At 40.0% G+C, this 15,445-nt stretch overlaps 1 protein-coding gene across 1 annotated transcript in view; it reads right to left on the bottom strand.

The window, feature by feature from the left end:
* SPAG6 (sperm associated antigen 6) overlaps window positions 1-6,754 on the bottom strand; it is a 71,960-nt gene extending 65,206 nt beyond the window's left edge. Inside the window, exons 1-2 of the mRNA XM_005901643.3 lie at window positions 6,593-6,754; window positions 6,409-6,504 (exon numbers count right to left, since the gene is read on the bottom strand). Coding sequence (XP_005901705.1) covers window positions 6,409-6,504; window positions 6,593-6,617 — 121 coding nt within the window. The 5' untranslated portion in view covers window positions 6,618-6,754. The remainder of the gene's footprint in view (window positions 1-6,408; window positions 6,505-6,592) is intronic.
* Between the last annotated feature and the right edge of the window lie 8,691 nt (window positions 6,755-15,445).

Below are 15,445 nucleotides of genomic sequence, written 5' to 3'. Positions count from 1 at the left end.
TATTTAGATAAATAGTAAAAGATTGATTGAATAAAAGAGTATAACTTGGGGACTTCCCTGGTGGTCTAGTCTGTCAAGATTTCACTGTCCACTGCAGGTCATGGAGGTTCGATCCCTGGCTTGGAAGCTAAGATCCCACCCGCCTCGGGGCCAAAAAACATAAAACAGAAACAACATTGTAATAAATTCAATAAAGACTTTAAAAATGGTCCATATCAAAAAAATCTTTTAAAATAATACAATTTTATATTTTAAAAATAACAGCAAAATGCACAATGTCTTCAATGATAGATTTTAAAAGTCATGGGAAAGTCTAAGCAGCTATTTTTAAACAAGCCCTCAAAAAAAAAGAGGGAATATTATTAGACTAAATCTACAAAGACAGTTCCATGGAAAGCTAATATAATCTAGCATTTGTACACAATTAAATAGTGATTCTAAATCGACAGTGAGATAGAACTTAGACTATATAGAAAAGTGAACAGAGATCATTTCCTTTGGAGACACAGGCACACATACTCAAGCATAAATACCACTAGTTTTCACCTAGATTTTTAACAGAACTTGATTAAAAACTAAATTCTAAGTTGAGCCGCCCTTATTAGTCTGGGGTGTCTGGCAAAACCAATATTTCACTTTGAAAATTAGGTAAGTCTGACTTGTGTTCAGATAGGCCAACTACAAAGCAAGGACAATTTTTTTCTCAAGGTACGGCCCTGGATTTCTTCTAGGACCAGTACATCTACTTAACAGAAATCCCAAAGTTCTGCTCCCCGTGAACGTGGAAGAAAAGTCCTTCACACAAAGTATGACTAAATAAAGAACAAAAGAAAGTGCTAAGTATTTGCTCACATCAATCAACCAACAAATATCAAGGGCCTCCTTCTTCACCGAGCTTTACTTCACATGTTCTCAAAAAGTCCAGGAGGGCAGGCGGTCAGTCAGAGGGCAGCTGGCCTCTCTGGGCGAGGTCTCCCAGCTGCTCTTCTTGACGATAGCGGGTGTCAGTCCAACGACTCTCTCAAGTACTCTCTCTTGGGTCTCAACTTCCAGGGGATTAGACACTTTCTCTGGGTAATTTGAAAGAGCCTCTGGTTTGAAAAGGCTTTCCTTAGAAGTTAAGAGGAAGCCAAAAGGTCTTCTAGAACTCCGAGGCCAGTTTAAGTGCTAAATACAACTTCCATTTCCTCAAATCTCCGGGTATTTATCAATTAAAGTTAGTCTTTGGCATGTGGGCCTCCACTCAAGGTCCCACAGTGGTCCTCGAGGAGACCTCAAAAGCCATTACACACAATTACTGGACAGTCACTGGTACCCAAAGGCCTGAACAGATGACGTATTTTAAAAGTTAACCCTGAGTGGAAATTCCCCGGCGGCCCTCCACACAGTCACTGCTGACGACCGGGATTCAGTCCCTGGTCTGGGAATTAAGATCCCACAAGCCACGTGGCTCAGCCAAAAAAAAACACTGAGGTTTATTCGAAACTCTTAGAACATGTATGAATGGTTTCCTGATACCTCAGGTAACACAGGAAGAGCACAAAGTCAGCTAACAATACAGAAACAGGTCCTAGTCCCAGTTCAGCAACTAACTCACTTAGAGATGATGGCAATTATCCAGCCTTCTTTGAGATTTAACCACAGTGAAGACGATACCTACTCTATTCACCTGAGCTGTTATAAGAATCTAATCTAAGAGATATGAAAACACTTAGAAAAATAATTACTCCTTCCTTCATCCTCTTTAAACATGTTGAATATCTGCTCTATGCTAAGCATTATGTTAAGCACAGAACTTACAGTTAGTAGAGAAAGGGGAAATTAAACTATTACAATTGTGATAAGGACTATGAAAGAGAAATGCTACAATCAGGGAAACTTAAGAGACAACTCACTGGAAGGGCTCGAGGAAGATCTCCCTGAGGAATCAACATCTAAAAACAGCTATAAAGAATGAGTAGGAATTAACTGGGCAAAAAAGTGTAGGAAAAGTCTGAAGAGCAAAGGCCTTGAAAAAACATTCAAATGCAAAGTGTTTTTAGAAAACACTGAAATAACTTTTCAAAGCCATTTAATCTGTGACATTAAAATTTAACCCACACAATTTGCCATTTCAAGAACCTACTCTTTCAGGTTCATGTACCGCTTGGATTTTTTTTTTTTTTTAATCATCCAGCTTTTCTTAGGAAAACAGTGAAATCCTAGTCCTGGTTGTAGTATTTTCTACTTATGTACCAATGCTTAGATATCAAAACAGGAAATGTCCACACAGGAACAATGATTTGGGACACACAATAAAACTCTGAAAAATCTTGTTTATAGGACATACTAGGTGCATACAAGTTCAGAATTTTTATAGTTTCCTGGAATATTTTCCACTTACGTATATGTAAAAAGAAAAAAGAAAAAACCTCTATCACTATCCTTAAAAAAAAAAACTCTATCCTTAAAAAAAGAAAAACACTCCCCGTCACTAAAAAAAAGGTGCTGTAATTATCATACATTCAGAACTATAAGACTCCTTTTATATTGGAAAAACATCAAATTTAAAGAGCATAACTCATTAAGTTTTTTGAAGTTGCTTTACTAATTATTTTTTTGGTTCTAAAATCCTTTAGAAAAGTAGTTTTTGTAGGAGAATCATGCTTCATGTACCTCCCAGGATGTGTTTTCAATACATCATAAATGCTTGCTACAGGCTTTTCCTTCTCATAGAAACCGAAGTGCTAGATCATTAATCTGAAGATTTTCACCCCGTGCCAAACACATGTAATTTAAAAGCATTTTATGTCAACATGCATTATTTATTTTCTTGAATTATGAACCAAATAAATTGCCTCAATTTGTAAATTCACTTCATACAGGTGCATATTTAAAGTGTTAGGCAAACTTCTCTATTCCTACTCTTTTGAAAATATGCATAACTTTTGATTTGCCATGTTTACCTTCTGGGTATAGGTTATAAGCAAAATATTACAAAGTATTATTTTAAACTTTACCCCTACTTTTCTTATATAAATAGCTGTTTCAGAAAAAGTTTATTTAATGTAGCTAAGCAGTTTAAAAATCAAGTTCTTGGGGCTTTTATTAGCTTATTCTAAAAGACCTTCTAAACAACCAAAGAGTGGCCTGGCACTCCAGTATACCATAAAACATCTTTCTTATATTTTATAATTAAACAACCCCTTCCAAATGCTGAAATTCTACAATTGGTACAAGTTACTATGTATTATCTCTAGCACTGCAGTCAAGTGTTACTAATTATTCAAAGAGGGGAAGTATTCAAATTCATTTTTAAATACCTGCAAGATTTAATGGCTCAGACATATAGGGTTTGAAGGTGCATAATGAGATTTTATAACAAACTTTTGATTACAGTTTCAATTTCCGTGCTTGTGATGGGTCTGTTAAGGTTTTCTATTTCTTCCTTTTTATGTTTTTTAATGTTTTCATGTATGTTCTTTTGATTTAGAAAGAAAAATCTCAATGAGGAAAAAAATCCAGGTTATAGACACACTGTACACAGTTTTTCTAGTGAGTCAAACCTATTTTTGTCTAAATACTCTGAAGAAGATATCTTGCAACACTGTGTTTTAAAATTACTTTGGACATAATTAATAGAGCAAATTCTCTCACTGACACATCAAAAATACAATGAAAAAGATCAGAGTTTTTTAAATGAAATAAAACTTCATCGATAATTTTCACCTTTAAGGTTCCTTTCATAGTCAATGGATTTAAAAATTCTTAACAAGTGAACTACTAATTTATCATGATGTCTATATGGAAACTTTTTTTCCCATTATTTTGGACCCATGATACATGTTTATTTAAACAGTTTATTAAGGGAGAAAAGTGAGAAAACAAAACTCTCCCAGATATAAAGACAGTATATCAAAGTCAGGAACAAAATGTACTAGTATCTTATGTTACCAAAATGAATTCACTTGACTGGAAAAAAATTGATCAAAATATGTAATTTATGTACACATACTGTGGCTCATTCAGACGCATCTTAAATCCATAGTGATTTTTGAAAAGGAAACCACTTAAATGTTTAATTGACTAATAAAAGCAGTTTTCATAACAAAGCTTACAGGGTTTTTTAATATTCAAAGGATAAATCTATTGGAATATCCAATATCTGTCTCTATTTAAAGTTATTAAAGGGGTGCTTAAGTTGAATTTACATAACATGAAGTATGTTAAAATAAGTTCCTCAGGGGAAAGAAAAATCTTACCATTCCATCCTAGACATCCTAGTCACTCCTAGAAATACTGTTTAGCCAACTGTCTGGAGATCTCAAGGTCCAGTCAAGTTGACATAAAATTAACCATCTCAGGCTCTCACCAAGTAGAGATAATTTCAAACTGTTAAGCTATATTACTTTTGTGTTCCATTCTTTTCTAAGTCAGACCGTAAGTGAAATAGGTGGCTATTTAAGAATGTCATATCTAAGTCACTTATACTTTGATGATGACTTAGCCTGTTTGTATTGATTAAATTCCATTATATAGTCTATAGTGTATACTTATGGGAAGAGATAATCTGTCACTCTTACATTAAACATGATATTCAGTAGTTATCTATACAATCTATATTTCAGCTATCAAATTTCTAAAATAATGTCATTTTCCCTTTTTAAGAAATCACATTTTTGTTTAGCTGTATACATACTGTCCAAAAAATCAAATATTCATAAATAGCAAGAGTAGGACTGGAAGGAAAAAAATCCCTCAAAAAAGTGCATTCAAAAAATGTAACATGCTCTAATAAAGTTAACATAGTCAGTGTAGATGAAACACTGTATGTCCAGCACTGTGCTGGATACTTTGAGAATATACGTGCATGCACACAAGCACACATATACACATGCAGAAGAAAGGAAATGAATCCATGTGAAACAACTGTAGAACAAAAGCTTATCAGCTTTGGGAAAATTTCAAATGGAGAAGGGATGAGTGGTTGCCCAAAGTTAGGGAAAAGAGGGAGGTAGGTGTGATTATAAAAAGGCATGACAAGAGATTCTGTGGTGATAATCTCTGACTATAATGGTGATGGATACACACAGTATAAAATTATATAGACCTAGACACACACATACACACACTAGTACAAGGAAAACTAGGGAAAATTAAACAACAACAACAACAAACCTGATGGATTGTTATCAATGTCAATATCCCGGATCACACTACAGTTTTGAGGCACCTGAGTTCTCTGTATTATTTCTTACCACTGCATGTGAATGTACACTTACCTCAAAATTAATAGCTTTTTTAAGTGGTTATAAAATACACTTTCCCTATTCTAACTACACTCCTTCCCACCCCCCAATAAAAGCATGCAATGAGTAAGCACAGAATCCCTCCCAGTGGCAAGAGAAATTTCCACCTAGCATAGTACTAATTCCCCTCAAAGAAACCCAGAGTAAACAGTGTGTCTAAAATTCTTGCCCTGGAAATATGTTAATTCTCTTCTAATTCCATGTTAATTTAAATGAGTTTTAAAGATCATAACCCATAAATTGAAGGTTTCTCATGACACAGCAGCAATAAAATGCTACCTTCAGGTGGTGGTGGAATCATCCTTAATCAGACACAGAGGATTGAGAGAGAGAGAGAGAAGGGACCACCATTATGTGAAAAGGTAAGGAGAACTTCACACACACATAACACACGCATTCTTCCTCTGCCTATAGAATCTACATAAGTTCGGATCAAGACGTGGAATAAGAGCACCACTAGAGATTTCTCAAAGCTAGGTCTCTGCCTACTTGGAATCTCTTGGAAAAATATTCAAGCCTATCTTTGCTCTTTCACCAACATAAAGCGAGAAATAACGTTATCAACCGCTCTGGAATTCCTTTGGTGTGAGAAAGTCAAGTCTAAGGTGATCAAACGCAGGGCATCCGGAAGAATGGGGCTGATTAGGGTAGGTTCACGTTCACATAAAATGACTTCCAGGCAATTCGTACGGTCTTGACTTTCAATCTGATACTTTCCTAGTTGCGACAAAGATGGAAATAGGAATGCCTGGCCCCTCTCATATCCATCTGGAAACTTGACCCGCGAAGAGCCGCGAAAGAGACCGAACACTTGTACCGCCTCCGCGGTGGATTGAGGGAACTTAGGGACGCCATCCTCCGTCCCCACCCCGCAGCTCCCTGACAGCCCAGCCAGCAGGGGAGCGGGGAGACGGGGACTTGAGACGAAGCCAGGGGACACTGGGCGAAGGGCCTGGGGATATGCGGCGAGGGGCGAGGCTGAGAGGAGGACCTGGGGGCAACCAGGAATGAAGATGTGGGGAGAGGACAGGGCTGCAAGGGAGGCAGGACCCGGTTGACGCGCGACGGGCGAGGCGAGGCCAGGGGTGCGCAGCGACGCGGGTGCAGGCTGAGGGCTCACCCGCGTTCTGCAGCGTCTCGATGTTCTGGGGTCTGGTCGCCAGTTCCGCCACCATCTGGACGAACTGGGTCCGGGCTTTCTGGTACTGCTCGAACACTGCGGGGAGAGACACAAGCTGGAGAGCGCCTCGCGAGGCCCGCGGGCTCCGCCGTCCTTCCTCCCCCGTCGGGGCGACCGGGCCTACCTTGCAGCACCTGCCTCTGACTCATGGCGCCCGCGTCTCTGCGCGCGTCACCGACTCCTGTGTCTGACTCGACAGAGCTGGGCCTGCGAGTCTATGGAGCGGGCAACCGCGGCTACAGCTCGGCCTCCGACGGCAGAGGCTCTCTCTGTGTACCCGCGTCTCCCGGGCAACCGACCGGAACCGGAACGCGGCCGTCTCGCGGCAACCGCAGTCCCCAGCGTGACGTCACGGCGCGGTGCCTGGGCGCCCGTCGCGGTCGGCGGCCTCAGGTGGGGTACTCCGCCTGCGCGGCTCCCCGGACTCGCGGAGCTCTGACGGCCGCCGCGGGAGCCGTGCGCCGTCGAGGGTCACACCTTCTGGGCACAGGCGTCCGCCAGGAGGTCAGAAAACTTCACAAACCGAACCCAGACTTGACTGCAGCGGGGCGGGAGGGAGCCTCGCGCGCCAAGGAAACTCGATCCTAGTGCGGCGAGACAAGCAAACTGCCGCGATGGAGTCTCCTGGGATTCGACAGTCGAGAGAAATCTCACATATAACACTGTATTATCTGATAAATACATTACTGTCAGTGCTGTCTTCAAGTCAAATATTTTCCCCTTTAGTCCAGCTTTTATATACTGGGCATTTCAGGTTTGAGGATTCTTAGAGGGTCAGGATACCTCGGTTCATACACCTAACTATAATGTATTAAAAGCATTTAATTAGCACTCCTAAAGATTCAATGAGAAAAGCAGACAAGAAAACTATCATAAACGTCCTATCTTCCATGACTTTTCCAAATTACAACCAACTTTGCTGCTTCCTTATTTTTATGAGATTTTTCAAAAACATTTTTTGTCTTTTAAATGTAGACTTCATTTGTTGCTGAAGGACGTTTCCAAAAGAAAAGGAGAGAGAATCTTTACCTGGAAAGTCTTGATTCAAACTATCATAATCAGACTTCTCTTAGCTGACATAACTTTCTTACCCAGTTTCTTTTAACAAAAGTTAGGTAGTCTATCACCGGTTTCTAGCTGGTCTGAAAACTGTATACCAAATGTTTCAATGACAGGTGTCAACTTTAAATGTTCCTCCATCAGAAACTACAATTTCGCCAGATGTCAAGGGGATAGTCACAGCTGCTGCTGAGTAGTGCCAAGACAGGAAACCTCTTGATGTCTCTTCTTTAATAGAAGGAAACATGCAAATTTAGCTGGTTCTCATATTTGGGATAAGTCCTATACAATAATCTTTGAAATCTCACTCTGACTTGAGCTCTCTGATGAAGTCTTGGTGTTTTCTGAAGCCCCAAATAGTTGTGGGATGGACCAGCAATCAGAAAGAAGAATAAGTATGTTCAGTGGGATCCCTGCTACCCCCAGAACAGGTGCATGTCTTTTGCTTCGAAGTTCAGAAGCCAGTAATACCCACAATCCCTTTACTTAACCCTGAGATATCAAGTCTAACAGTGATTCTCATGTTTCCCTAAGGAAACAGGTCTTTTAAAATTAAAGTTTTGGTGTGTACTAATTTAGAGATGGGAGGGGGACAGATTGGACAAATAATTAAAATGGCAAATAAACCTTCATTGTAATTTTATTTTCAGTTCCTTGTTGCATTATGAAAAAAAAATCCTTAAAACTAAAAGGTTCTATGTTTGGTTTCAGTCCTTTAACAATTCGAACTCCTAAGCGACTACAGCTGCCATTTTTAGTAATTGTTTTTACTGTGTATTTTCCACTTTAAAAGCATTGAGGTAAGAGCCCAATGGTGAAAAAAAAAAAAGTCTAAACCTGTAAACATGACAGTCTACTTATGGAACACCTCAAAGTTTGAAAGCTTAAGTTAAATGGAATATAAATTATTTTTAACTATAGATTCTGAGTATTTGTCCTTAACAGTGTCTGTGTTGTTCCTGATAAAACACAATATAGAATTCTTACTTTATATCTGAAATTGGACAAACTAAAGTAGAACATTGCTCTTTATTCTAGCTTTCTTTTTAGAAGTCTTTAAAATTAAATGGAGAAATGTAACATAGATTAATCATAAAACAGAAAAGAATTGTTAGTAATTCAAATGTAAAATATGGCAAAAGTGGAAGATTACTTTTACTGACAGAAGTATAATTTCTGACCCACTTTTGAACTTACTAACTTTAAAATACCATTGTTTTACAATGTTAATTGTATGCCCCAAGATGACATACACACCTCTAATAGTTAAGTAGTGAGAAAGAAAACTATTCAAAGGGATATTTCGATTTTTAAAAAAGAAAAGGTGCTATTAAGATTATTCTTCTAAAAGTACCAGGTGACTTTAAATACAGATCTACAATGTACTTGACACAGTAAACTATATGTTTGATTGAGAATGAAACATATTATCTGAATTAACTTGCAAAAATGTTTCCATGAAAGATTTGTGTGGAAAACTTTGACCCCTTTTGTATAAAGCTAATCACATGTAATTTCAAAATCATTTTTGCATGTAGTTTCTCTTTTTATGAAAATGAGATTCAAAAAAGACAACATTCTAAAGCCAGTTTAAAAATCCTGTTGTTTCTCTTTAAAAATCTGCTTTGGGAATTCAGAAAAACCCATTATCATGGGAATATATTCTACACATGCCTAGAAGAAATTTTACTAATTTTAACAAACATTTTCTTTTTTCAGTTTCTAGATGAATTTTAAAAGTTAAACTTTATATATACTAATTAGATGTTAATTTGATATAATATCCACATTTTGTAAACTGCTTCTAGATAAATCAACTGTATATATATATATTTCTCTCCCAAGCCAAAAACATTAAATATCAGTGTGTGCTACACACTACAGATAACAGAATGTACCTGTCTTCTAGGACATGAAATCTAGTGGGAGATAAAGATATCTGAAGAAAGTTTAATTCATTAAACAAGCATATACTGCAGCCTGCTCCGTTTTAAGGACTATAATTGCACTCAGTGCTGTAAGTGCTTTGGAAACAAAGAAGAGGGATTTAGGGTGACATAGGGGAAGAGGTGAGAATATCTAAAATATCACTTTAATAAAAGGTGTCTTGTTTTTAAGAAAAATTAGCTGACTTTTAGATATGAAATCTTCTTTCCTCCTTCCCCACACACCATAAATTAAAAACACAATGGCAGTACTTAATATGCATTCATTTGGCAACTGCATGTAATTTTTCAGGTTATAAGAACACAACAATCATTTTGCCACATAAAATCTAAAATTAATAACTCCATATATACATACTTGAATGAGAAATAAAGGTATTACATACCCATAACCAAGTTAGTTTTCTTATTATCTGTAATGATGAAAGCAAACATGACATCTTAAATGTTGCTCTACTCCTCTTTTGAGAAAAAATCTTAGGAGTTTACATTTGGATTTCAGCAGACCAACCAGTTGTGCCATCAAGTTGGTCAGCAAAAGCAGAAGAGGCTCGGACACTTCCATCCAAGATGGGAAGATTAACATTTCTATGCAGGTGCTGTGCTTGTGTCTTGTTTCCTATCATTTGCTTTCCAAGCCTTTTAAAGGCAACTCCTTATATTTTAAACTTTAAAGTTTTCACGTTTCTTTGTATTAAGGCCAATAAAATGCTTAAATGTTTTGACAGATTTTGCTGGCCCCAAAGTTCTAAAGATATGCCTGTAATGGCTTCCTTTTCCAGTAATTCAGTGGATGCTGAGATTGAACTCAGCTTTTCCACTACCAAAGTAAACCATCATTAGGGGTAAATTCCACACACGAATAAGTTCACCTCCAAAATCACTATATAGCACAGTGATGTAATTGATGACTCTAATATCTGAAATCAGCATAACACTTTCAAAGGCAATGAGACACCGCACAGAAGACAAATCATTGCCGCTTGATGTGCGTGTGTGTTATGTGAATATCTTTTTTTTAAAGACTTATGTGGGTTTTCCTTTAAGACTGTATCCAAGCCGGGCACCACCAGATACCCTCTAGGCGCCTTTCCTTATATGTCTGTCGGCCACTCCTCAGCATTCCCCAGACCCCCCACCCCTTTAAAATATTGGTCGTGTTGGACTCACTCAAGCAAGGTCGGTACTATTCCTTTTCCATCTTTTTATTAGTACAGGACGCCAGAGACAAAAGATGGAAGATGCCACAAAGGAAAAAAAAACCTCCCTGGAGCCTCACCAAGCCCGCGTCTGGGCCAAGACCCAGGAGACGCAGCTCACGCATCCCTCAGGTGCGGTCCCGTCAGGCCTGCCGCACGGGGAAGGTTCTGGACCGACGCCGCACGGCTGGGCGCTGGCGGGTGTCCGCGCGCAATGGGCGCGGGGTGCCCGGCTCGACGGCGCTGGCCCTGCCAGGCGACTGCGTTCAGTGTGGACAGTGGGGTGTCGGGGGCCCAGGGGAAGAAATGACGGCGATGCTCCACAGATGTCCTCGGCTTTTCCTTTAGGCCAAACTTTCTCAAACTCCACAACGGGCATTTCCGCGGACTCCGCGCGATTCTAAACCGGGGAGGAGGCGCGTGAATCGGTTGGGGTCAGGCCGTTTGTCTGAATCAGAAACCCACGAGGCCCCTGCCGTGGGTTGCTGGGATGGGCCGAAAAGGGGGTGTGGGGGCGGCAGGGCCGGGAGAACCGTTGCGTGGAAAGGGCGGGGGCGCGCGGCCCCAGGGCTCAAGTGCGGAAACGCCGCGCAGGCTCCGCACCGGCGGCGCCCCTTCCGCGGGGCCTACAGGGGCGAGCTAGCGGGCAGGTCCCTGTTCCGACTGACTCGTGGCCCCTCAGGCCGCTGGCCTGCGGAGGGATCGAGAGAGAGAAGGGCCGTAGATGCCGCCGCCGGCGTCTGCTGGGGGCGGGTTGCAAGATGAAGGCCCGAGTCCTTTCGCTTTGCTTCCCCGGGCCAGGCATCCAGCAAGCACCGCAAGGCTGCGCGGGCTTTCGCGGAGGGGTCCCGGCTCGAGCCTCCCCACGGCGCGGCTGACCCGTGGGCCCCGGAGTGGTGCGGCCAACTCGCAGGGGCTAGTCTGGTGCGGGCGGAGGCTGGAACCCCGGAGCCGAGGTCCCGCAACGCTGCGCAGCCAGAAAAGCTCCCGGCGGCCGCTCAGATCGGCCCTGCTTCCCCTTGACTTTCTCTTGCCGGGACTTAAGAAAGAGAGCCCGGTTGGCTGGAGAGGGGGGATCCGACTCTCTTTGCCCCGAGTGGAGTGTGGGAATCCTACACCGCCTTAGATCGGCCAGCTTCCTAGACCCCGCGGCGCGGGCCGAATCCCGAAGGCGGGGTGAAGAGCTCAAAGCTTACTTTAGGGGGGGGGAAAAAAAAGCGTCTTACTGCGCATGTGCAAGCCTTTAAAAATTTTTTTGACGTCATTTCGCTACATCAAATCCCAAGCCAAAATTTCTTGCTCATTGATTACTCAGAAAAATAACTCTATGCTCTGATTCCTAGGAAATAGTGCAAAAGTACAAAGAGAAAGTGTTCAAGGTTTTTGCTTTCGCAAAAATAGCACAGGCTTGTCTATCCATCCTGTTCTTCGGTTCCCCGCACAGATTATCAGAGCCGAGAGGTAGCTCCGCTAAAATGTAGGCTAGACTTGAAAGTCTCAGTGGCACAGCTTCCCATTCTTTAAGTGGAAATACTTGCGCTATGATTTGCATCCTCCGTAGTCCAAGCAAGCTATGCAACTCCTGCCGTCTTTTTTAAAAATATACATTTCAGAGGAAACACCTGAATATGGCTAAAGCTGAATTACTTTACCTCCTAGTTCAGTGTTACCTCATATTTATTTTTAAAGCGAAGAATAAAGGTTCTTACATAGACAACATAAGAAAAAATTAATGACTATATAAAGAAAATGCTAATACCTTTCCCCTTAGTAGGACAGGAAATGAATTGTAAAGAAACACTTTTCATTCAAGAAGTGATTCCCTCCCCCCCAACCCCCGTGAAATAATAATAATTACCTATCATTTTAAGTGAAGGGTGAAGGTCTTGGAAGTTTACAAAGTCTGTAATGTCGGTGTATTTATGGTCAAATTCCAAAGAATCAAATTTACTAAGACACTTTTGCCTTAAAGAATGCTTTGCAATACAAAGGACACCAAATGGAGACAAATTAAGATGGAGACTTCTTGTAGCACAACTGGATAAAAAAACACTGATTTTTTAAAAAGTGGTGCTTATGCATTTGCTTTAACTGTATGGCAAACATTTAACAGTGATACCAATTAAGATATCAGTTTTCTTTCTTGGAAAGGGTATTCTCAGAACCCATTGCAGATCATCATAATATAATAGAATTGGTTGCACTAAGGTCTGTCTTTAAGTTTAGAGAGCCTATACAAATTGTGTGTATTAAAGTTCATGAAAAAGCATTTCCTTAAGCCAATTTTAAAGGTTGCCTGTATTATTCTATTGTAAACTTACTTTATTCTAATGAATTTCCTTAGAAGTGTTCTCCAAAGTGATCATTTTAATTGGTGACTAACTTAAGGAGAATGATTATTTGGTAAAAGGGAGTGGGGTCCCTTGGATCTGGTGGCCTCTTTCTCATTAGAAAATGATGGGATAGTTTAAAGAGAACCCAAATGAAAATATTTTAAGATAACTGTCATGAGGCATATTTAGAAAGAAACAGCTGGAAAACACATTTTCCCAAGCTTACTCTAACTTCTTCAGTTACACTAGAAAACAAACTGTAATAAATCATGTTCAAAGGGAAAGCACTCTCCTGAGTTAATTACTGATAACATTAATTTTCTGATTCAGGAACAGCTAGATGTTTTCTAAACATCACTCAATTTCCCCAGTACCATTTATACTTAAGTATTTTGGATGAGTGTTTATTGAACTTAAGAGTTTTATTCAGAAGGCTGAAGAGGAGTCAAAAATTGCATGGTAGGATTCTATAGAAATGTAACCAATTCCAATAAAAAGTCCTCAGTACAGAAGTACATTATGGAAATGACGTGGTTGTCAGACCTAATTGCTTGGCTTTTGAGTCCTCAGAAGAAATTCTACAGCCTTAGGGGGTGTAGACTCAAAAGCAGCAGCATTTCTGGTTTCAGTTTAAATAAAACAATGAAATCCATCATTATTCAAGTCAATAGCAATAATTCACATGAATATGAATGCACTTTGATCTTATCCTTCAATTCTTTGAAAGACACAGTCATAATGAAAAAGGGAGATAAGCTCTTTAACTTGGTCCAAAGCAAGTTGTTGGAGCTTTTCTTTCTTGAAAGACCGTAGAAAGGAACTTTTCACTAAAGCCTTGCTTTCCTATTTTTCAGGTGGTGGTGGGGGTGTTTGGGCAAGCTACAGGTCATTATGTTGCCTCTAGGAATCAAGTAGTGTTAACTTTCTTCTTTGAAGTAAACTGTCTGATATCATGAACTTGACATTTCTGAAGCTTAAAGGTGAACCTCTGATAACATACCTAAGAGGCATTTTAGGAGACATGTTGATTTGAGTTTACCATTAGGTATGATTAAGACATATTAACTATTTTCAGTACATTTTAAAGATTAAGTTAAATAGGCTATTTCAGTGTGCATTGTCTTAGTAGATTTGCAGTATCCAATACTAGCCCCTTCAGAGTTCCTGATGAACTGTGAAGACAGTTAATGCCTTGCCTGTCCCGCATGAAAGTCACTTTAAAATATCCTCTTATGCCTATTTAACCAATTTCCAGACACCTTTGGTGGGAAAATAGCAAAGTTACAAGTTCTTATCACTCTTAGAATTCTGGAAACATCTGTCAGATATTTTTTAATACAATCACCACATTTGAAATATAATTAAGTAAAAAATATGCATGAGTGAGGATATCTGATTAGTACCACTAGCTTGGAAAATGTTTACCTTTTCATTGGAAAGTGTTCACCTTTTCATTGAGTCCATGAAAGATATCCAAGCTTTATAGTAGCTGTTAATAAGTTTTATTTCTCATAAGGGTTGTTGAACTTTAGGAATCCTCTGGAAATTCAGTAAATATTTGTTATGTTAAAAGGACCCTGGAGCATGCAAAGATAAACAGGATAGGTACTTTTCCTCAAGGAGCTTTAAACTTAATTTCAGCACATCTGTGACTTACATTAAATGTCAATCTAGGAAGAACACTCCACTAACTTAATGACTTTTTAAAACTGGGACATTTGGTAAGAGCGATGAATTTTGGCAACTCACCTATTTCTTGGGTTATCCTACTAGCTTAATCAAGAGATTGTGCTGGATACTCTGAAGATTTTTCTTCAATAAAAACGTCTTTAAAACACTAACAAGAGTTCTTTAAAAAATTAAATCAATGTCCCAGAGCCACAGATATTAGAAAAGGCAGAAAGATTCCTTAGGGTTAGTGTCAATTATTTTCTTTAAGCATCAGACCACTCAGTCCTCATTACCAAGGCTGGTGTGGTTCATCAAATGAAATGAAGGAGAAAAAAAGTGCTCCATCCACTTCTGTAAAAGACAAGTATCTGGAGGTAATGTTGGAAAGTTATATTATGAATTTCATGCAAAATATTCGTGGTAGACAAAGAAGAGGGAAGACGGTACGGTTTGACTGTGGCTCTAACCCAGAGGGAAGCCATCGCTACCAAGACCAAACAACCCTAAGCTCTTTGTGTCGATGTTACTAAAAAGGGAGTGGGCGTCTTGTCTTGACTTCTTTCTTTACCACTATCCTTACTGCTGATGTCGAGAAAGGCTTCTTAATGGACTGGCCACTGACAAAGAATTTCGGCTAAAGTTGGAGACAAGGGCACCTGGGGCTGGGACGAAGCCGAGCACCAGGATCCCGGGGGCTCAGGTGCCGGCTCAGCACCGCGCTGCAGTGTGCTCCGAGCCTATTTGTCTATTGTCTGCCGTGGGGGCAGGG

Source organism: Bos mutus, chromosome 13, assembly GCF_027580195.1.
Source record: "Bos mutus isolate GX-2022 chromosome 13, NWIPB_WYAK_1.1, whole genome shotgun sequence".
In the NCBI taxonomy this organism is placed as follows: Eukaryota; Metazoa; Chordata; class Mammalia; order Artiodactyla; family Bovidae; genus Bos; species Bos mutus.
This window is presented reverse-complemented; position numbering and strand designations above follow the sequence as displayed.